At 30.6% G+C, this 22,743-nt stretch overlaps 2 protein-coding genes and 1 non-coding gene across 5 annotated transcripts; all 3 read right to left on the bottom strand.

The window, feature by feature from the left end:
- Positions 1-2,841: 2,841 nt before the first annotated feature.
- On the bottom strand, positions 2,842-6,614 carry LOC114169862 (AP2-like ethylene-responsive transcription factor ANT). Of its 3 annotated transcripts, none has more exons than XM_028055216.1 (9): positions 5,993-6,614; positions 5,345-5,873; positions 5,043-5,125; positions 4,848-4,856; positions 4,600-4,688; positions 4,432-4,505; positions 4,278-4,352; positions 4,107-4,183; positions 2,842-3,682 (listed from the first exon to the last, which is right to left on the bottom strand). In XM_028055216.1, exons 1-9 carry the CDS (start codon positions 6,285-6,287, stop codon positions 3,090-3,092), a joined length of 1,824 nt encoding a protein of 607 aa, XP_027911017.1. In that variant the 5' UTR covers positions 6,288-6,614; the 3' UTR covers positions 2,842-3,089. The 3 variants fall into 3 exon arrangements, with proteins under 3 accessions (XP_027911017.1, XP_027911025.1, XP_027911033.1); XM_028055224.1 differs by having other exon boundaries at positions 4,107-4,186; positions 4,302-4,352; XM_028055232.1 differs by having other exon boundaries at positions 4,302-4,352; positions 5,993-6,613.
- A 5,739-nt stretch (positions 6,615-12,353) lies between these two features.
- LOC114174785 lies at positions 12,354-12,447 on the bottom strand. The gene has a single exon (XR_003602746.1). It is a non-coding gene; the product is annotated as a small nucleolar RNA snoR126 (small nucleolar RNA).
- An 8,865-nt stretch (positions 12,448-21,312) lies between these two features.
- LOC114173076 (bZIP transcription factor 53-like) lies at positions 21,313-22,563 on the bottom strand. Its single transcript, XM_028057294.1, has one exon. The coding sequence runs from the start codon at positions 22,165-22,167 to the stop codon at positions 21,643-21,645; it is 525 nt and encodes a 174-aa protein (XP_027913095.1). The 5' UTR covers positions 22,168-22,563; the 3' UTR covers positions 21,313-21,642.
- Positions 22,564-22,743: the final 180 nt, after the last annotated feature.

The raw sequence follows: 22,743 nt of genomic DNA, 5'->3' as shown, positions 1-22,743 counted from the left end.
ACTATAGTTTTAACAAGGGATAAATGATCATTTTCAAAGAAATATAATTTGTAACATTAACTTTTATAGAATTGTTTTAATATAATGCTATTATCATGTACATTTATAATGCTATTTTTCTTTCTATATTCTTTTCATCAGCCTTCACATCAATTATATTATCCCGCACTTCTCCCTTCTTTTTTATCACTTTCCTTACTGTAAAAAGAATAGTACAAAACAAACTTTCGTTTATAATCTCCAAAAGCATGTTCCTTGTATCTCTTTAGTTTTCTACTATTGATTTTACGACTAATTTTATTAAAAAGAAGTTAGGATTATTTTCTTGAAAATTATATTCAACATATATAATTTAAAAGATTTGATAGGAATTAAGAAGAGTGCATGTAGCGACAACAAAAATAGGGTTTCCATGTAGGGTGTGTGTAGCAATATACAAAAAAAGATGGAGGGGAAGACAAAGTCGCATTCTGGTTGTTTTTGGTGTAAAGGGTTTGAGAATGAAAATAGCATATCTTGATTCGTGAATGATACTTTGGCGGCATAATGTTGGACAAACTCTTTTCTTTTTGGCCTGAATGGGATATTCAATAGAAGATGAGGCACACAAAAACCTTTTCCTCTTCGCATTAAAGCCATGCACTACGGGAGAATGTCTGCACTAAAATGATGGACACCAAAATCCTCCTTCTCATTAAATGTCACTCTTCATTATTCATCCACATGCACAACCAAACATTTCTTCTCATGCATCACTAGGATTCGACAACACCTTTACAATAACTTTTTTAATATCACAAAGGACCACATTTTAATTTCAAAAACTATATTTAAAGTTCCATTTTCAAATACTTGCCTAAGTTTCTGGTTGTTGTGCTATTTCGAGTCTCCTTTAATGGTCACGACAACAAGAAATTTCAGGTTTATAACCATCCATCTGAAAAAAATTATGAGTGCAAACAAAACCTATGTTTGTGGTGTTATCAGCATGTATTATATGACATTTGTCGAGTTTTAAATTATCATCACTTTTTTTTAGTGTATTTCTCAATTTTTGTTAGTAACTGCACACCTTTAATGAAAGTATTTTGCTTGGTGTAAACTATAGTCCCGGATTACTGTATGGGAAAATAAAGGAAAATGTTGAATAGGTAACTAAGCCTTGAATTTCTAATCAATGTGGTCGTGTTTGGATAACCATTTCATAGGCTATTCTCTTAAAATTTTGCTCATAGTTAACTTTGTTTGAAACTATTTACCATAATTTTAACTCACCCAATAAATATTTTAAAGAAAGAGTATTTATGAATATAAATTTTTCTTGGTGAAGTGAAAGGGGCCTAGCCCCAATACAGAAAAAAGTCATATATTTATAGAACAAACAATTTGTTTAGCCCTTCTTACTTTCTTGAAAAAAAAAAAAAATATTAAACAATACAGATGTGTTTTTGCGAAATGAGTTAGAAATAAGAAAATGATATATATTTTTTCCTAGGAAAGACGGATGAAAGAGAACCTGCCCTAAGAGATTGGCATAGGCCTGTGGGCCCGCTGCGGTAGAAGTTTCAAATTATTTACTTCCACTAACTTCTTTCTTTTCTTCAACACTATTGATTATTAAACATTTCTAAATGTGCTTATATCAAGTAATAAAGTAACATTCTTTCCCATGGCTCGTGTGTTTCTTTCTTAAAATCCCATTGAATAAACTGTGCTTTACTTTTTTTTTTTTAATTAAGCTGTATATCAAAATATTTTAATTAAATATAATTAATGTTAAACACCCACACATGCGATGGAAATTGAGAATACCTCATATAATTACCCACGTTGGACTAAACTTACTCATATTGTTGAGTGATCAGTTGCCACAGCCAAACCCCATTAGAATATAGATGAGAATGCTTTTATGAGAGCACCATCATTAAGATTACAGATAGATTCTGGAAAGGAGTTTTCAACGATTGGACTTTCTTTAAAGTAGCAGACAAACTGTAACTCGATACAGGTCATTAATCAGATCACCTTAAGCTTATTCTCAAGGAATCTATTTTTTGCACATAACATAACCCTCTTTGATTGAATTGGGTAAGGAATGTCATGCTGCCTTTAGACAAAGTTCAATCAGAATAAACGATTAAGTAATCATCACAATGCTCGTCAAGAACCAATTGCAATCAAATCACGATATCGATTATCAACCTCAAATAATAAAATAATATCAAGGTCAGTCTTTTAGTCTTTAAATCATTCTAATAGTTTATTTGAAAACGACGCTCATGATTTATATATATTTTGGAAAAGGGAGAAGAGGGATAGTGATAAACACGGTAAATGATATAATATAGTTAATAAGAAGAACATAATGATATAACATAAACAGTGAACTATGAGAAAATTAAAATCAAAATCTATTAAAAAAAATGTTAAATATTTAATGAATATATGATTGAAGTCCCCAGGGAATGCACTTGTGATAAATTTCCACATGATAAAGAGAAATCCCAGGCCCAGCCTTGTATGATTGAGACTCATAATGAGCTGTTTTGTACTTGTGACGACCAACAAAGCAGAAGATAATGATGAATCGAAACGAATGACGAATAGCGTCTCCCCTCTATTGCTCAAGATAATTTTATCTTCTCAATCATAATCCTTTTTAGTCTTCTCGTAAGTTTCTAATCATGCTTTTATGAAATTTTTTTCCTTCTCAGAAGCCATTTTTGACATCTGTCTGGTAAAGCTCTGATTAATAAAGAAGATCATTCTTTTATGTAAGGTTTTTCAATTTTTGTATATGAAAAAACCACACTACCTAAACGTGATTAGAATTATAGTTGATCTTCCAAATAGCTTTTAGATGACAGATTCCAAAAAATTATGATACGAATTGTGTTGTGGGATCTAAAACTTAGGAGTTACTTACTTCTTCTCATCGTACGAGCAAAATGATTAATGTAAGTTAACATTTTAAACTTGTTCACAAGCTCCCTATTGTACTGCCAGCTCGAAATTCACCTGTTCTCGTAAACATGCATGCAAAAAGCAAGGTTTTGCCATTTTGATAGAGGAATAAAAACATAGAAATATTACGCATCGGTCCAGGAAGCAAAAATTGGCATCTGAGGCAAAGAAAGAGGTGGCCTGAGATTGGACGATAGCTCCCAAGAATCCCCGTCACTTGTTGGAACGTTAGTGAACAATTTAGACACTGTTGAAGGCATTCCAAAGAGCATTGGCAAGCTTGTCTTATCTGGGCTCTCTTCTCTTGAGCTACTCAAACTTGTCACCAGAGAAGAAGGATTTGACAAGTGTGTTCCCATGTTACTCGATTCCTCTACTTCTTGATGAAATACGTTATCTAAAGCCGTTGAGAAGGAATGAGTTCTGCAATTCTCAACTCTTGGTGGATTCTGTTGAAGCTGTTGGGGTGGATAGGGAACCATCTTGCAGCTTTTCTGCATTACAATGGTTGTTTCTTTGGTGTGTTCATATGTGCAAGGATTTTGGTTAACTTCCTCCTTCTCTCTGCTCCGCTTGGCTTGTTCACTGCTGAGAAGGTTCTCGCTTGCCATAATTTTGTCCACATCATATCTTGTTATATCAAAGTTAGTAACAGCATTACCTCCTCTGAATTTAATGGCAGCAATATCATAGGCTTCTGCTGCTTCCTCTTGGGTGCCTAAAGTTTTATTTCAATGAAGGTAAGAATTAGCTTTTTCCGTACCGACAGTGGATGAGAATTATATTATTGTTTGGCCTAAAGCATGAGAATGAGAATGAAATCAGAATTTTATAATTAAAAATATTAGTTGAAAGCATGATTGTTTATCCTTCTGAACTAACACAGCTTTGATAAAAGCTGCCTTGAAGGCTAACAGTGTTCTACAATATTAAAGTGGCTCATGATCAGCCTTATATATATGTGACTGAAAAGAAAAGTTCAATCAAAGATTAGCTTTTAAGTCATAAAGCGTCCTCTTAGTCATTTCCTATTTTTAACCATTTTACATGAAAAGAACAGTGGCAAGTAAGTAGTGAAGGAAATATTATAATGATTTAACTGTAAAAGAAAAGAATAAAGCAGATAATTTGAAAGAACTCACTGAAGGTTCCAAGATATAGATCTTTGTTTCCAGCCACTCTCCCAATTCGAGCTTGCCACCTTCCATGTTGGTGGTGCCTGCTACCAAGTTAATAAGAATGAACCGAGTTTAGAACAAAGTTAATTATTCTTCAGATTTCAATCGTATTAAGGTAAATTGCAATACATATACAATGTAAATGCTAGCCTGTGAGACCTTGTTACTCCTCTATACATGGATGCTCCTCTTGAGAATCCGCTGCTTTTCCTGATGATTGGATTTGAAGTTGAATGTCATGGTTTAAGATGATGCAGTTCAAGATGATGCAGAATCAAAGATATTTTACCTTCGTAAATGAGCAACATATTCTTGTCTCGTCATGTTTTTCATTTCCTCAAGTTCATTTTTATAATTTTCCAACTGTTAAAAGATAACGTAAGTTACTGTCAATTAATTCCTGGTAGCTGAATAGAACCTCAATCAGAAGATAAATGAGAAAGAAAGTAATCATTACAGGGAAATTTATATGAGAGGAGGGTCCCCAATACTTGAGTGCGGCCATGTCGTAAGCTCTTGCAGCTTTTTCTTCCATATCATACCCCCCTACAATAAAAATTTTGGAATTACTTGTGTAAATTGATTTTCTTCTTTAGCCATCATCACGAGCAAGATATAAAAACGATATCTTAAACTTCGACTTAACCTATCTTTAAGAACATATTAAAGAAAAAAAATAAAATTTCTGGCGTTGGAAAACCTTACCCAGATACACTGAGATGCATTGCATGTTCGAGTGGAATCATCACCGAATCAGAGACAGAAAAAAAAAAAGGATCAGCACTAAATGCAGAGCTTTTGAAAGGGGAATAAAAATGAAGTCAATGGATTTGTTTGACCAAAAATATTCACCGAAAAAGAAAAAAAGGTAAAGTGATGGGAAAATAGTCGCTTTCTTACCTTGCCTTCCTTTCCTTCCTTGGCCCTCTTTCTTGCAGCTGTTGTCCCATAGATGAGCTTCATATCTACCAGTCCACCTATGCCTGATGAACAAACATTCTTAGAAATCGATGCAAAAAATCAAATATGTTGTTGGCATTGTTCTTGCATGAAACCTGACAAGAATCTTAACTTCTTAAGCAAGGAGAACAACAGAAGTAGAAAGTTATTAAGCAAATTAGCGACATCATTATGGCCTTATCGTTTAAAATAAATGTGGCTGAAGACTGATAAGATTTATAAATGAGCAGAGGAGCACAGACCTTGTTACACCTCTATATTGAGATGTTCTTTGCCCAAAGGTGTCTATGGATTTCCTATGAACTATTTGCTTCTGATTCTGGTCCACCATTTCAAGCCCCCTTTTCTTCGTATCAGTGATAGCAGGCGAACCTGTAACACAGCTTGATCGTCTGGTAGGGCTCACAGACAAATTCAACGAACGTAAATCCCCATATGCTACTGATCCAGTATTGGGTCCAGATTTGCTTCCATTATCCTCCAAAGGAACAAACATCCTTGACTCCTGCGCTTGACAAGCAGAAAAGTCCCTTGAGAACCAGCTTTTCAGACAAGCAACTTCATCCTCAGCTATACAAGGGAGTTGCTGCTTAGACCCTTCTAAAATCACATCATGGCTGTTTCTTAAGGAAGAATAATATGGCAGCTGTTGCTGGCTGATGTTGTCTTGTACATGGCTTTGGTTATTTGGGTCGTTCGATCCATGGCATGAGAGTTGGTTGTAAAGCATACTATCCAAGCTCAGAGGTATTGCCGAAGTAGTTGCCATTTCTTCACAATGTATACATAAAAAATAGAAAAAGTATCGAACAAGTTGAATTATTAGTAGAGTCATACAAAACGATTAACCAAAGCAAAACAATATAGCAGAAGTTTGAGATGGAGCTAACCTTGTGCTTGTGATCTGCTCACAGCTTCTATTCCATAGAACGAGACACTGGATTTAAGGGGCATGATAGGCAAGGGAGAACACATTCCAACATGTTCACCTTGGAGTAGTCCATAGTTATGAAGAGGTGTGTGGTGGTAATACGTTGGTGGAACGGTTTCAGCAGCAGCAGATGAAGGGTGTGTTTGATGAGAGTGTGAAGGAACAGTTATATTCATTTGCGGGAAGAGGGAGAAACCTAACCAGCTATTTTGATAGTTTATGTCAACGGTTTCGCCATTTTCTATAGGCTTCATGATCTTGTAGATTCAGTATATATCACTAGAGTACTTAACTTCACTAGCTAACAGAAACTGTAGACAGATTTAAGGCAAGACAACTCAATGATTGAAAAACAGATAAACTACTAAGTCATCATTCACACAGACACACATATTTATATATCTATCTAACTTATGATTTCCTCCCCTTGAAACCGATTTTTTCTTTGTTAAATATACACCTATGTTTTGTTGGTTGCAGAAGTGAATAGGCCAAATCTAAATTCTATGGGACTGTGTAAAAATAAATGAGTTTTTGAGCGTGTATAAATGAGGGTGTGAATGGACAGATATGTGTATGGAACAAAGCTAAATGCTTTAAACTAAACAAAAAGAATGTGTTCCAGCAAGCATTGCTAGGTATACTTCCCGCCTTCTATTGGGATCCGTGCTTGAGAAAGACATTCCCTTTTGCTTTATTCTACGCTCCCTGTCCCTTCTTCACTTTCCTTTTTCTCTTTTACTCTTGTTTTTCATCTTATGTAACTCACCATATTTCTCTACTCTCTTCTATATACCTTTTATTTCATTTTTTAAATACTCAATTATAGTGGTAACTGCAAAACATGACACAACATTTATGCACTCAATTCTCATTTGTTTGTTTATTTAATTATTTATTCAAAACATACAAATAACAATGTGATTAAATAGGTTCTGGAATTTTCATGTAACAATTATGACGTCACTGCTAGTTATGAATCTTTTTTTACCTTTTTTTAAGACAATGATCTCACTTATTTTAGAATCTAACCCATGCATAGTTTTGTAAACCCCTCGTCTTCTTAGTGGGTAAATAAATTTATCTTTTGCTTTTTATGATTATTTTATTAGCGTGGGATATTTATTGAAGTAATCTTTATCGACCTTATTTTATTTTAAAATTTGATTTAATTAAATTTTTAATATACATACTTACCTTAAATGATAATAAAATGAGACAAAAGGAAAAAGTTTATTAAAGTGTGAAAAATGTTATTATTTGATGTTAAAGCATTAAAGCAACACGTAATTATCACCATGCTTAATATTAGTAAGGGAAAAAAAAAAGAGAGAACGAGACACGAAGTCCTGTAGTGCACCCAAGATAGAGTGGACAAAATTTATTTACGATCTTTAAAGTTTTTTTCTTTACTTTTTGTGTTACTCTCATACCAAAAGGAAAATTCCTATTCAATATTTGAAGTACAAATCTTTGTTACCAGAATTTTCAAAACTAAACTTAAAGTTTAACTAAAAGTTAATACCAAAAACACCTAAACAATTGTATATATTTTTAGTTTTTTTTTTTTCTTTGGGTACAACTATACCTAACATTAGATGCAACTACCAACTGAGCCACTAAAATTGAATTAATGGCGAGAACAGAGGCAGATCTCGGTTGTGATGACGTAAGGAATCATGCCTCACCAAACTTTTCCTTCTTAATATATGCATAACATAAATTAACACATTTATCTGTATATTTAATATATATATTTTTATATTAAAAAAAGTTTTATAATCTTTTTTATTATTCTACTTTATTAATATTCATTGAGTGAAAAATAGGGAATATAGTTGATTTTCTTAATATTTATCCTTTACAAACAGCGATAAATTAGTAAAAATAAGAATATTTATTTTAACTGACAATTCGTTGAACCAGGTCTGTATTTGATTATTTTATTGTTAATTGTTACATGAATTGTAAAAGAAAATATGTTGGAGTAAATGTTTCTGAATTTTATTTAAATAAAAAATTAAACATCATCGTACACAATTCAAGATAAACATCATTATAGTTTTAAGAAATGGAAATAGACTGGTTCATTCGAGACTTTTTAATTATTTTAAATAATATCGATTTATTAGAAAAGAAGGTTAAAACTGAAATCTACTCGTTATTTGTTTTTCTCTAAAAATGTTTGTTTCTTTATATATTTCTATGCTTTAAAAAGTCTAACATTGCACATTAGCTTAATTAAAAATCTATGTTACGAAAAATAGTTGAGAATAACATAAACGACTTCAAATATGTTAATCCCAAACCTCGAGGGAAAGAAAAACTCAATAAGCTATACAGAAAAAAGTAATAATTAAAACCACTGTTATTTAAGACATAAGACAAGAATAAAAATAGGTTTGAAAGACATTGTAAAAATCATTTGTAAATTACTTATATTATAACACAAATTTACTTTTAACATAATTTACTTAAAAGTATATTTTACAATCAAGCTTATAATCAAATCCCAGTTTTTTAGCACGCTGATAGTAGGGTTATATTTAATATATCTTTGAAATAACTACAAATGTTGAGTATTTGTTAGTTATTGGTTTAAAAAATATTAGAATTAATTGTATTAAATGCACTGATTCAAATTTCTTTTTGATGAATTGATTTTTTTTTAACAAATTTGGCATAATGCAATCTCTTTTGTTATTAAGTAAAAAAAAAAAAACTATATTTTAGGACAAAATTTTCATTGATAGACCTGTATCGCTTATGAACTTATTTGGACAATTTTTTTTCTAAATAACTTAAAAGATTTTTTTTTCATAAAGTAAAATTAATATTTGCAGAATTTAAAAATAAGAATTAGAAAAATTATATAAAAAAAATTACGAATATATATAAGATAATTCTAAATTATGTAAGAAAACAACTTATAAAAGATATTTTATTATTCTTTTTCTTCTAAATTTTTTTATCAACTTGAGCACTATAAGAAATACAAAAACTTTTGGTATTATTGGACATTCATTCACGACGTGGTTTTCATATTTTCATTGCTTATTAAATAAAATTATTAATATAAAAAGTTATGCTGAAGATAGATAAAATTAAATTATTATTATTATTATTATATTTAGCTATTAATTTGAAAAGGGGTTATTTAACTTAACTTTAGGTATGACCAATATTTGTTCAAAGGACTGGGATGTCTTTATAACTTTTAATTCCAATGAGCTGTGGGGTCATCTTAATTTAGAATTATTTTAATCTCCTTCATAATGATTTTCCACTCCTTCTGCATCAATCACTGAACTTATTTTACCAGTGTTTTCACAAAACGTCAGATTTTAATACAAGATTATGTCTTTGTCTTGACAGAAATTGTGAAACCTCTGGTTGTTGCATTCAAGAACAAAGCAAGTTTCACCATTCTAGAGCATGCAATTAAGGTGAATGGTGTGATGTTCTACAACATGTAATGGTTGCTGAAGAAAGTGTTGCATTATGATATCTCATAAGATCTAATCTGACCCAATGTGACATGGGTAACCATGATTGCATAGAAGTAGAAGAGCCTCAACTTTTCTTTTCATGTGCTTTTCGCCATTATTTATTTCTGCTCAACACTCGCATTAAAACCAAAAAGGGAATATTAAGTCACAAAACTCACTACTCCTGCACAACCTTTCTTTTAATTCTTCTTTTCAGTTTTTTGTTTTTTCACGAACCATGTTTTCAATATATTTATATAAAGCACTTCTCATATTCTTTGGACATTCCCGACGCGGGTCCCACAAAGGTATCCCAATGAAACATGGGATATATGAATTCCCTGAGTGGGAGAGAAAAAACTGTGCCACTCCACTCCATGTGGTGCAATCCAATAAAAAAAACGTAAAAGCACCATTAACGTCAAAAAATGTGTATAGGTTATTGTCTAAGCATATGGATTGGTCAATTTGGTCCACTCTAGAAAGCCATGTTCTGGAGGCTATTAAGAGGCACGTCATCGGTTTTGAAACAAAAAAGACCATGTAAGAAGAAAGATCACTGCAAAAAAGATGAATAGGAGTTAATACAAAAGGATAAGAACACCAGTTTCTATCTTATCTCCTATTTCATGTAACTTCACAGACAATCATTCATATATACTATGAGTTATACACAAACGCAAAAAGTTAATCTTATAAAAAGAATTATGATGACGAGGACAAGAATAAAGATAATGGTATATTTCTGATGATGACCAGGAAGATATTGATAATGGTTTTTCTTACCATTAAATTGGTCTTAGAGTGTGCCCTCTTAATCAAATTAGAGAGAAATTGCAGGAATGATGAAGTGAAGGACATTAAAAAAAACGTACTTTTTATACGGTACACACATTAACTTTTATAATTAGCATATAATAATAAAGGCTTGCAAGACATCGTCGCTGGTTATTTAATATCAGTACAGACAGTAAAGTACTGGAATCGCTAAACAACAATATCCTTTGAGGTCCACATGTACGACAACGCCATAAGAACCAAAACAGCAGCAACAAACACGAAAGAATGCATACGGAGTTCTAGTGCTATTCAAGTTTCTTTTTCTTCCTTTTGTTTTTGGCCTCACAAGTATAGTTTTATTAGTTTTCTATTACAAATTTGCAGTTACAATTTGGTAAAGAACTACGTGTGTTAGGGATCAGATTTGAATTCGACTTGGCTCCTGTGAGTCTCAACTTTAGAAGCGACTCATATACACTTTATTTCAGTCTCATACAGCGTGTGCAATTAATGGGGAGTGCCCATACAAAAACCTTAAATTTAGATTCACTTTGATGAATATCATCATTAGTTTGCATGCAAATTTGCGTGACCAAGTTCATGGAGACAGAAATTCTAGAGCCCATGATTTGGTTTGAGAAAAAGAGATGGGTGAGGGGGTTTTTGGCAGTGAAAAAAGAAGCAGAACAAGACTAGGAGGAATGTTGAGAAAGATAAAGAGACACTCTTTTTTATAGTGGTAATGATGAGTATATCCACTCACCAAATACCAGAGACCAATTAACAGTTTGCCTGAAAATTATGTGGCATATGGCCAGTAAAGTAGCTTCTGCAATGCCTCGGCAAACTTTGCTTTCTTTACATTTCACCATCCTTTTCGTGTGGGGCGATGGGGAAGCGTATCTTCATGCCTTTTTCTCACCATTGTTGCCTTTCAGGTATATCACTGCTACTGCACTCATAAGTCATCTATCTGGGGTATCATTTTCTTAAATATTAAAGGGTGTTCATACTTCTTGTTCATCTGTATAACTAATGGCAATTGTTATCATCAACGAAATTATGTAGTTGTGAAAAAACTCCATTGTAATCAAATTAGAAATATTAACGAGGTCTGATGATGTAGTAATTAATAACTGTCATGAGCTACGTCTTACCTCATCTCTTTGATTATAAAGACCTGAATAGCTAAAAGACAATCATTCTAATCTTAGAGACTTAGTAATAATCAGAAATGGGAGTAAGCACCCTTCTCTTCTTTGTGCTGTTTTCTCGTCTTATCATGCTGATACTATTGCTTTGATACTATTGCTTTGTTTTTGGATGGAACTGCATATGTTCTGTTGTTTCTATCAGCCTTTGATACTCCTAAAGTGGGCTCGAACAAGGGTACCACTAAAAGTGAGAAATCAAAGTTCTTTGAGGACATCGTTTACATACTTTGACTTACATAACATTAAGACCTTCAAATTTATTGAGCAAAGTTATAGGAGAGTAATACAAAACAGAGCTCTCGGTGTAGGAAGAAGCGTTATAGGAACAAAATCTAGACTTTCAATTTTCAATAGAAAGATTGCTATATCGTGATCCTGCACTCTAAACATCTTTTTTATCTGGATTGATTGTGGGTATACGAAAATTTTAGAATTTGACACTGTCCTTTAAGTTGATCAACGACTGTATCTTCGGAAAGATTTAAGAAGCTGGTTTTAGAAAGATATTGATACAAATCCTGAAATCCCTCCCTTTAGACCTTAACACATGGATAAAGAAAAAGAGAAGATATCTCGTCCACATGAGACAGGCTAGACCTTAAGACGCAAAACAAAGAAATTAGTCAAGTTTATCCAAAAACATTCCTTGCAGCATTCCTACCGTATCACATGGATTAATGGATATAGCAGCATTCAATGCAGAAGATAGAGCAAGTGATTTGACGAGGGAACTAACGATTTTACACCAGAAATATAAGAAACTGCAATTTAACAAACTGATGAAATGTTTTGTCAAATTGTTCCAACAGTAACATGAAGAAAAGTTGAAAGGAAATGGTAGGCTCAGACACGCACAAACACTGTCATCACAGAGCAAACGACTTGCTTTGGTTTTTATCAGGATCGAGAAATGTTATCGGTCATCACAGCCTTGATCGTAACAAAAAAGGGGAAAGAACGTGCATTGAAAATTCAAGATTTGCAGAACCGAAAATTAAAATGTAAAAAAAAAAAAAAGAAGAAGAAGGAACAAACACAACGAGAATTAGAAATTAAAAAAAAAAAAAAAAGAGGCATTCAGGATACGAGAGAGACATGCCCCATGAAAGAAACGCTCTGCAGAAAGATTTCGATACAGAGCGACGCAGAGTGAAGACATAACCCACAGGATAACAAAAAACCCTAATTTGAAATTATTTTATTTTTGTTCTCTGGACCCAAGTGAGTCTACACATGAGAATTGGGCCACCATCCGAAGCAAAACAGCTTGAAGGCTAAGGCCCATATTTTCAAATCTATAGAAGCCCATACTATTTAGTCAATTTTACCTATTTACATCGCCTTCCTTTATTTATTTTTACCTCTTTCGGCAAAAACAATCCTACAACAGACATCCACAAAATAATAAGTGAAATACGGATTTAGTGCTGAAATTATCTTATACTGTCATATAAAGGCATACTTTTTAGTTTGATAATGTTATCCTTTAATAAAATTTATATTTATGTTTATTGTAATTATTAACAAAAAAAATTATTTAATAAAATGTATATCTGCACAAATAATCTCATCAATTATCAATATATAACTTCCCACTTAAAATAACTATTTTTTAGCCATTCTTTTTGATAAATATATACTTTTCTAAAAAAAGCTGTATTTTTAAATAAAAAAATGAAAAGAAAACGTGTTTTCATTAGTAATAATGATAGAAAAAATTAGTTTTTAAAACTAGCAATATGGTTTTTATAATCATACATTATCAATATTAGGATTTTAAAATATAATGAGCAATCAAAATATTTTTTGCAATAAATTAAATGATAAACAAATTTTAAATTTTAAATCATCAATTTAATTAGTCTGTAAACTGTAATAGTTAGTAAAAGTGTTAACCGATAAAAGTTTTAGTTGCAAACTTTGCCTCTGAAATTTTAAATATTAAAGGATTGTACTCAGAAAAAGATAATAAGATTTTTTTTCGAAAATAGTATCATAAAAAAAACAAAAACAGAAATATTAAATAGTGAAAAATTTTCCGCGAAAATGCTATAAAAGAAAGAATGATATTTTCATTATAGACAAAATTGAGGGCCTTTACTTGATGATGGATCGTGATACAAATTCAATTTAATTGACTTAATTTTATTTATACTTGGTCAAAAACTAATCTAGCAGAAGTAACTTATTATTGTATGAATTGAGTTATGAGTTTTTAGTATGGGTAATAAAAGGTAAACTTAAAACCTATTTTTATATGTATTTTGAAAATTTGTGTTACATATTGTTTTGACATCTCTACCCTAGTCCAAATCTAATCTGTTTAGTAATAAATTGAGTTTGATCGAATTTAAAATAAAAGAAATGTTAAAACTCAATCTAACTTACTTAATATTTTTTTAATAGGTAAGATAACATATTTGTTAAATCCTATCCAACTCAATGTGAACAAATAAATGTACCAAGATGGTTCAACTTGGATGAAGGCATATGACAAATTTGCAATTACCTACGCGATTTGGGTATAAGTTATGACAATGACAATTTCGCATTGTTTCTTTTTGGACAGAGCAATTTTTCTTTGTCATCCTATAAGAATTAGGTATGATTTGAAATGCCACCGAAAAGGTGTTTAATATAAAATGTGTGAAATAATAGATGTCTATTACTAATAAAAATAAAACAAAAACACCTTAATATAGCCTCTGTAGACTTAAATTTTCGGAAAAGTCCCATAAACTTCTAACATTCACGGGATGCAATTTACTTATTTATCTGTTTCTTAAGATTATAGGGATCATTTTGTAAGATTCTTATAAAAAAAAGAAGAAAATTATTAGATAGTCTTAATCATAAATAAAATGAAAACAACTTTTTCTTGGCTGAAACCTTTATTATATTGTTGCTATTGTTTTTTATTAATAGCATTTGTAAATGGGAAGATTCCTTTTTCTTAGTATTATATGCAATTAAAATGATTGATGTGCAAATAAAAAAAAAGTTAAAATCAATTAGAAAGTAAAACTGTAAATTTCCAACGGAAAATATATATTCAAGAAATAAAGTTGATATATAACATCATATATCTATTTATGTGATTTTAGATTTATCAAGCAATTCATTGAAAAAAATTTACCTTAAAACACATAATAGTTTTCAGCAAATAATTATCTTTTTTCAACTAGAAACTTGTTTTTACAATGTTGAGTCAGAAATTTCTAACTAATTTTACAGTTAATTTTGCCCCCACGTAACTATAAATAAAACATTAAAAATTCTTGATGGATGATAATGTAGAGGAATTTCGGGGGGAGTATAATAAGACATTTTTTATGCTACATTATATCATTGAATTTTGACTCATTTATTTATATGGATAATCTTCAATTCACCACCTACAGTTTTTTGCTCTTTACTATTGGAAGAGGGTAGAAATTACGCCAAAATATTGAATGTGTAATTATTTTAAGTTGAGCATAGTTAATTATAATCATGAAAATATATTAAAATTGTAATAAAATAAATGGTTAAATATGTTTTTGCTTCCTTAACTTTTAGTGAATTTTGAAATTAGTCTATTTCGAAACTTTGGACCAATTTAGTCTTTCATTTTTTGAAATACGTGAATTTAGTCCTTTTAATAAGATTTTGTTAAGTTTATTTGACATTTCAAACGCGTTTCTTAATAGTATTTGACTTAACATTAAAGCAAAAATGTGTCAAAGAGTATAAACAATTCAAATACAATCCTGAAATGCGTACGAAACATCAAATAAACCTAACAAAATTTGATTAAAATGACTAAATCTACGTATTTCGAAAGATGAAAGACTAAATTAGTCCAAAATTTCAAAATAGACTAAATCCAAAATTTACTAAAAGTTAATGGACAAAAAACATATTCAACCCTAAAATAAACAAATTTCTTCAAGTCAAAGTTTAATTAAGACAACACGTTACAATAGATAGGTTAGCCACAAACTACGGCTATAAAGATGCACCCACTTAATTGAATTAAATAGTGTAAGGACATTTTGTTTAGAAAATTTGGATGATGTAATATTGTTATTTAGTAAAAAAATTGTTTTACTAAAAGTTTAATTTTTGAAATACTATTTTCTAGTTTTTATATTTATATTTATTTTTTACGAATTATTTTTTCTATTGTGTAATCTTTTATTAATAAGATATTAAAAATTATAAAAGAATATATTTATTATTATTATTATTATATTTCATAGTATATATAATTTATTTTAATAACTATATTATTTAAACATTCATTTCATTATTTTAAAACTATATACTTCAATACATTAATATTGATATTGATAGATGGTAGTTTTTTTTATTTTTATTATTTTAAAAAATATTTCGTATTAAACTGTTATCCGAACTCTATTTCTTTCTTTATTTTAAATATTTTATATTTATATAAAAATTGCATTTCTCTTGCTTATTTTAAATCGAAGTAGAAATATTTAAATTTACAAAATATATACACAATATAAAATATCAATAATAATTAAAAATGAAATAAATATAATTTATAAATATATAAATAAAATGTTATAAAATTTTAAAAATTAATTAAAAATATATTTTATCAATAAAATAAAATTTAAACTTTGATAGAAGTTATTGCAATTGATAATTTCACACAACTCCTATAATTTAATGATGATTCATTTAATGTTTTTTCTGTCAACTCTCAGTTGTTAAATAGATTTTTCAGTTTCGAGTTAGCTGTTGGAGTAATTATTTTAGTCTCTATCTATAGAGTAGCAATAAGATCTTTGGTGCCATTACTTTGAAATCTTATGAGGTATCTATTATCCTTTGTAAGCCATGGATAATCTTCCAATATACCTTCACTCCATTTTAAAGATTAAAGTTCTTAGTTTAAGGATCCAATATCCCGGGTAATCATTAAAGCAAGTTCCTCAAATTGAGGAGCAGAAGGTCTCAAATTAATAACATATGTTGTAATCATTGTTTATAGGACAAAAAATGTCTTAGAGGCTAAGGCACTTCTACCAATGGACATAACCTTATTTAATCTCATACTTTATCTATATATAGAGAGGTGAAACAATCTTATTTAGGTAGATAGTTTATGGTGAAACAATCTTGTTAAAAAAATGTGCATGGAAGGAATATATAGTTTTTGTTCTGTTTTTCATATACTGTTCTTCAAACTTTCATCTAAAACAAAAAATAGTATAAAATGCACCCTACAAAAGTTGTCATAACATTTTACATAGATTAATTAATTTACTCTTCATTAATTATGAGAAAGTGAAGTAATGGGGTAGGAGTATTGTCTTAGTAGTAGGAGAGGCATGAAGCTAAGGATACATTATTGAAAGGAAAGAAAAAAAAAAGTTCTAAAATTTATTTTTATTGAAATTCATAAATTTTATTAAATTTTTCTAATATTTTTATATCCAAAATTTAGTTAATTCGTTAATTTGATCGTTTTATAACTTTTGAATTGATTGTGTTAACATATATAACTGTCCTGTCATAAAATATGTTGAGATATGAGAGGTTAAAATTAACATTTCAAATAATTTATTGCGAAGGACCAGATTTCTTCATTTATAATTTGTTTGCGTTGAGAAAAAAAAGAAAGAAAGTGGGAAAAAGAAAGAAAGAAAAGAGTGAAAATTGATCTAAATATAAACATAAACCTTTTTCTCATCTCCTATTCATTTTTGATAGTACATGAATGGATCCAAACACATTTTTAATTATTTATTTTGCCAAAGAAGTTGTTTGATATTTAATACATAGCCCTTGCATTAAAACATTTATATCTCCCTTAAATGTAAGTTTAAAATAATTGATATTTGTCATTATCGAACACTTTAAAGAGCTGCATGAGTTTTTCCTTTGCTTTAGAGAAAGAAAAGTTTGATAAGCGGTGCAGAATGTAATCTGGAAGTAAAGAAGAAGAACACGCAACCAAGAGAGGACAAAGATTAAGACGATGGCATGTTCAGAATATTTATTGCTGAGAGTGATTAATTCACGATTTGAAATGGCTGGAACTCATACCTAACTCCACCGATAGTGACTCACTCCATTCTAATTGAAGCAAAATGTTTCCAGGATCAGAATTTATATTTAAAATGGATTGTTTCCATTTTTAATATAGATTATGTAAGGGTTAGGTTTAGATGTGCTTTCAATTACATATACTTCTAAGTAATGTAGTCAAAGACATCAAAAGGAAAAACAAAAAACAAAAACTAACTAAAAAGTATTATATCGCATTCCACTCTCAATAATATACAATATGTATTACATTGATATATACATTGTTACATAGATGAATGATTTTTTTCACAACAAAAAATTAACATATAAATTAGAACCTTAATTGTTAATAAGACATCAAAAACCTCAATTAAATCTAAATGCATGACGAAACTTATCAGATGATGTATATTTATATCATACGTAGATAATTGTGTTGATCTATATAACTAAAACAATGCATTTAAATAATATTAATTTGCTTATAGTCATATGCATGTAACTTGAATGTAAAATTTATTTTTCTCTTGTTACTTAGAATTACAATTAATGTGGGATAATTGAATTTAATACACGAGTAAATGGGACGCAAATCGAAACGCTAAATTCATTATTAGTGAATTTCCATGAAGTGTTAAGAAATAAGAAAGACTTCTGTTGTTTCCCACGCCTCATTAACAGTTAATATTATTTTTTATATAACTAGAAAACCTTAATGTGGTGACTTTTACGAAAGCAGAAGGATATGCATGCCTTTTCTTTACATATTTTTTCTTAGTTCTTTTTACCTTTTTTTTTATATTATAACATATGTACTTACTTTTGGCATACCTACTCTCCATTACTCTCTTCAGTAAAAAACAATTCTCGTAATTATATATATTGTTGAGAAAATTAAAGCTCGAGACATTGTTTAAAGAATCTGACCCAGTTTTCACTGACTACGTATTAATTATAATATTTGTTATTTGCATACAACTGTTTAGGAAAATTTTGGTAATTATGTTGCCTTAGAAAAATAATACCAACATTAACTATTTAGAAAAATCAGCAAAAAGTATTTCATTGCATAGGTACGTTGTACCTTATTAAAATAATTTATACTATTAGTAATAAAAAATTAAAAGAATATAAAAAATTTCAAGACAATGTTGTTAGAATAGTTGACAAATTAATTCTATTAGTGACTCATTTGAAATATTATGATGTCCCAATTGTGATTTAATAAAATTTGAAGATTTATTGGTTATTATTATGGGAAATGATAATAAAATAAAATAAACTAAAATAAAATAAACACCAACTCGATGGACGTTGGTTTATAAAAGGGATTGTGGTCCTATCTCTGGCCATAAGGTTTTTTTCACAGTAACCCATCAAAAACATATGAGAAGAGAAAGAAAGACAAAGAAATAGTTTGGAAAACGGTGGTCGAAGAGTATACAAAATTATAAATTAAAGAATGCATATTCACATGATCTCTCATGGATCAAGGTTAGTGCGTGCTCTATTATGTTTTTTGATCGTGTGAGAATCATCAATCTTAACGACCCTTAATTAATTTTACAAATTATAGACTTTCTTTCTTCTTTAAATGTTATTTAATTTTTTTTTATCTTTATTTAATATAGAATTTAAACTCATTTGAATATCTTACACTATTTAGATTTGAATATCCTACACTATTTAGAGATCAATATGCTTATTATTTGTACTCATACCAGTTCATCATCACATCACCTGAGTTAAACAATACTCAATTTGTTGAAAATTTAAGTGTGAGTCTAAATCCCAAATAAGTAAAAATAAGAAAGTTGAGCATCATATAAGAATAAAGATCCATAAACTTCTCGTCTTAAGGTTTTGGGTTGAGGATAATGTCAATTCCTTATGTATGAGTTAGATTCATATCTTATTGATGTTGTATCTTCCTATCATCTCTTGAAAGACCCAACGCAATGAATGGAAGATGGTTATTTCAAATCTATATTGTAATTTCCGAAATTAAATTAATTTTAATTGCCATTATTTTGGACAACTATTACGTCTATCTTTTATTGTAGCCAATCTAGATGCACATATTTACTTAAGCCAACTTTTGATCTGTTTTTATTCAATTAAAAAGAAGAAAGGTAAAACAACTCCCCAAGTTTTTTACAATTATAACCAATCAAATGCAGCAGTTGTGACGAAATACGTATCACTTAAGGATGTTCACACTCTCCTTCCTACAAAATATACCTCAGAATATTCATTTTCCACACCTCTGAAATCGAAATGTTATGCGAAACTAAAGTAGTGAAAGAGATATATAACGTTATTATACGTGTAATTAATCATATATTATACTTAATTTCTTGCAAGACAATCAAGTTAATTAGGTGTAGAGATGCTCTTTGTTTATTTTCATTTAAAAAGACTGTTTATTGATTAGTGATTTTATTTACTACGTCTCTGATTATATAGCTCGGACCCCTCACGTTTAAAATAAATTACTTTAAAGTCATGCACCTATCACTTTATAATATATTAGTATTACTTGTTTCTTTATTAATTGATCTCAATCGAAACCAATCACCTATATTAAAGATAAAGAGGGATGAAGTTTTTACTTTTGCTTGATTAAAGGGGTGACGTACTAGGTTTTCATGAATAGTATATATAGACATATTTTTATTTTTTATAATTGTATGTATAATTAAGACAAATACACAAAGTTAATAATATTTAAGTTTATATACAAAAACATGGAGTTCATTTCTATATATAATCCACTGTACCATTACAAAAGGGATAGCCATATTGAATATTTTTTATCTAATAATTAGTCTAATTTCAGACTTAGCACGAAGAATAATATATCATAAAAATAATCTACAAATTTATTATTTTAAGGTTTTTAATTAAAAAAGTGGATGGCTTTATAATTATGGAGATGTTTAAGATGACCAATATATATGAAACAAACATAAACACGTTTATTTAAATTTCTGAGTTAAATGTGTCGTCAAATCCATTATATGGATTGCTTTGTGATTCTTCATATTCAAATTCGAATTTATTAAATTAGATACCAACTATAGTTTGCATGAGAGTCCAACACAAGATAAATCCAAATATTAAAAATAATATTAGCCGTCGTATAATATGTACACGTTCACTTCAACAGGAAAACAGTAGAGATTAGGGAAAGTATTTGGACATAAAGAAACGTTTAATTGAACATTGCTTGACAAGCAATATTGGCACCTACTGTTTTGCATGACAGCTATTAGAATTGAGTTATAGAGCAATGACATAAACATTATTATAATTCATAATATATATATATATATATATATATATATATATATATATATATATATATATATATATATTAAATACTTAATTAATAATTACCACTCACTTTCATTTTTTTATTCCATTATATCACCAATTATAAATGATTTAGTTCGAGCATTCATGCAGCGCACGTCAGATCTATGTTGATTTGATCTGAGTGTGCGTATTTTTAAGGCATTGGACTCGAATTGGGTCAATATTATGTCATCTGATTTTCTGTTTTTATTTTTTCCCTTTTACTCTCGGCTTAGCTGTCATTTTGATTCTTATTGCTATGATTTGGTCTCCGCACCACAACCTTGCGTTAACGACATTGTTTGTAACTCAACAAAGTGAACAAATGAATGTATAATAAGACAATATAAATATATGTATACACATAAATATGCATAGTAATTTTTATGACGGCACTATTTTTTTTTCTCTTCGTCACAATAATTCTTTTAATTAAAGATTATTCATTTCTTATTAACATTTGATCAGCAAACAACCACAAAAAGCTACATTCACACTAGAATAACTAAAACACTAAGTAATACTTTACATAGTAATAACTAATAACCCTTCTGGTTTTGAAAAAAAATAGCATGTATTTTCCAAAACCGTAACCGTGTTTCCAAAAAAAGAACCGGTACCACCCACCCTACTTCACCTTTAACTGCTCTAAATATTAACCGTCTTTAGTTACTTAAGGAACGCTGAATTATGATTAGTAGTTTATGTGGTTAATGGTGATCAAAGCTTTATTCTGCCATGACAATATTGCACGGCCATGCAGTGGAAAATGGTTGCAATTGTCGGAAAAGCAAAATTTGATTTATGTCGGCCAGTTTTTGGCGGAGCAGGGTTCGTTCGGACCGGAGCCACTCGTTTTCGGTTCGTAGACGGTTACAGTGGTGAAGGAGGAACTGAAACCCGTTGTTCAGTTCCCGGTTTTCAACGCGAAACAGGTTCGTCTGGTTCCGTAAGTTCTCTAGGTGTCTCTGTTTACGCATGCGTGACCTTCGGGCCGAATCCCGGTTCGATATCATCCTCCTGCGTTTTCGCTCCTCCGTGAGGGACACAACGCGGTTCGACTGGTCCGAGGCCGGTTTTTGGTCGGCAGGGGTTGGGTTGGGGTCGTCCGAAGCGGAACTGGAGGTGACGGGGTTGGGGCTAGTGGGCTTGAAGCTAAAAAACTCAGGCCCATCCCAGGGCCCGAGAGCATAGTCGAAGGCTGGGAATGCATTTCCCAGCAGAGAATCGGAAGAGGGAAGAGCAGAAAGCATGGGTGGAAACTAGGGATGGGGAAAGGGAGGAGGGAGAAAGGGAAGAAACGCAGCTTAGGGCGGTCGTATTTAAGGAGATGCGGTAGGGCTAAAACCGCGTAATTGGTTAGGGTTAAGAGGGTATTATGGGGAAAATGGTGTTGAAAACCTATGTTGTACATGGGATGGCTTTTGAGTCAGTGAGCACTAGGGTGGTGGAATTACTTTTTTATTCGGTGACCTCAGCTAGTGGGTCCCTTCATTTTAAGCTTACGGGCGAAGGTAAAATTACGAGGCGGGGTCCACGCTTGACACGTGTGGGAGTGTGTCTATGAATGTCCAATGATTGGGAGTATATGTTGATGACGTTGATCCCCCATTGCAACCCAAACCAGAGCTATAGCAGTAGCGGGTGTATCAACTCACTGCACTTGTGCTCCACTTAAACCATCTCATTTTTTTCATTCATTGACATCATAGTGAAAGCTCCTGTTACCACTAATTAAACACACAAGTGGCTGGATTTGGTCCTAGCTCATCTTAATTATTTATTATTACGTGTAGGATTAGTGTATCTCTGTGTATGATTAATGTAAT

This window comes from Vigna unguiculata, chromosome 2 (genome assembly GCF_004118075.2).
Source record: "Vigna unguiculata cultivar IT97K-499-35 chromosome 2, ASM411807v1, whole genome shotgun sequence".
In the NCBI taxonomy this organism is placed as follows: Eukaryota; Viridiplantae; Streptophyta; class Magnoliopsida; order Fabales; family Fabaceae; genus Vigna; species Vigna unguiculata.
This window is presented reverse-complemented; position numbering and strand designations above follow the sequence as displayed.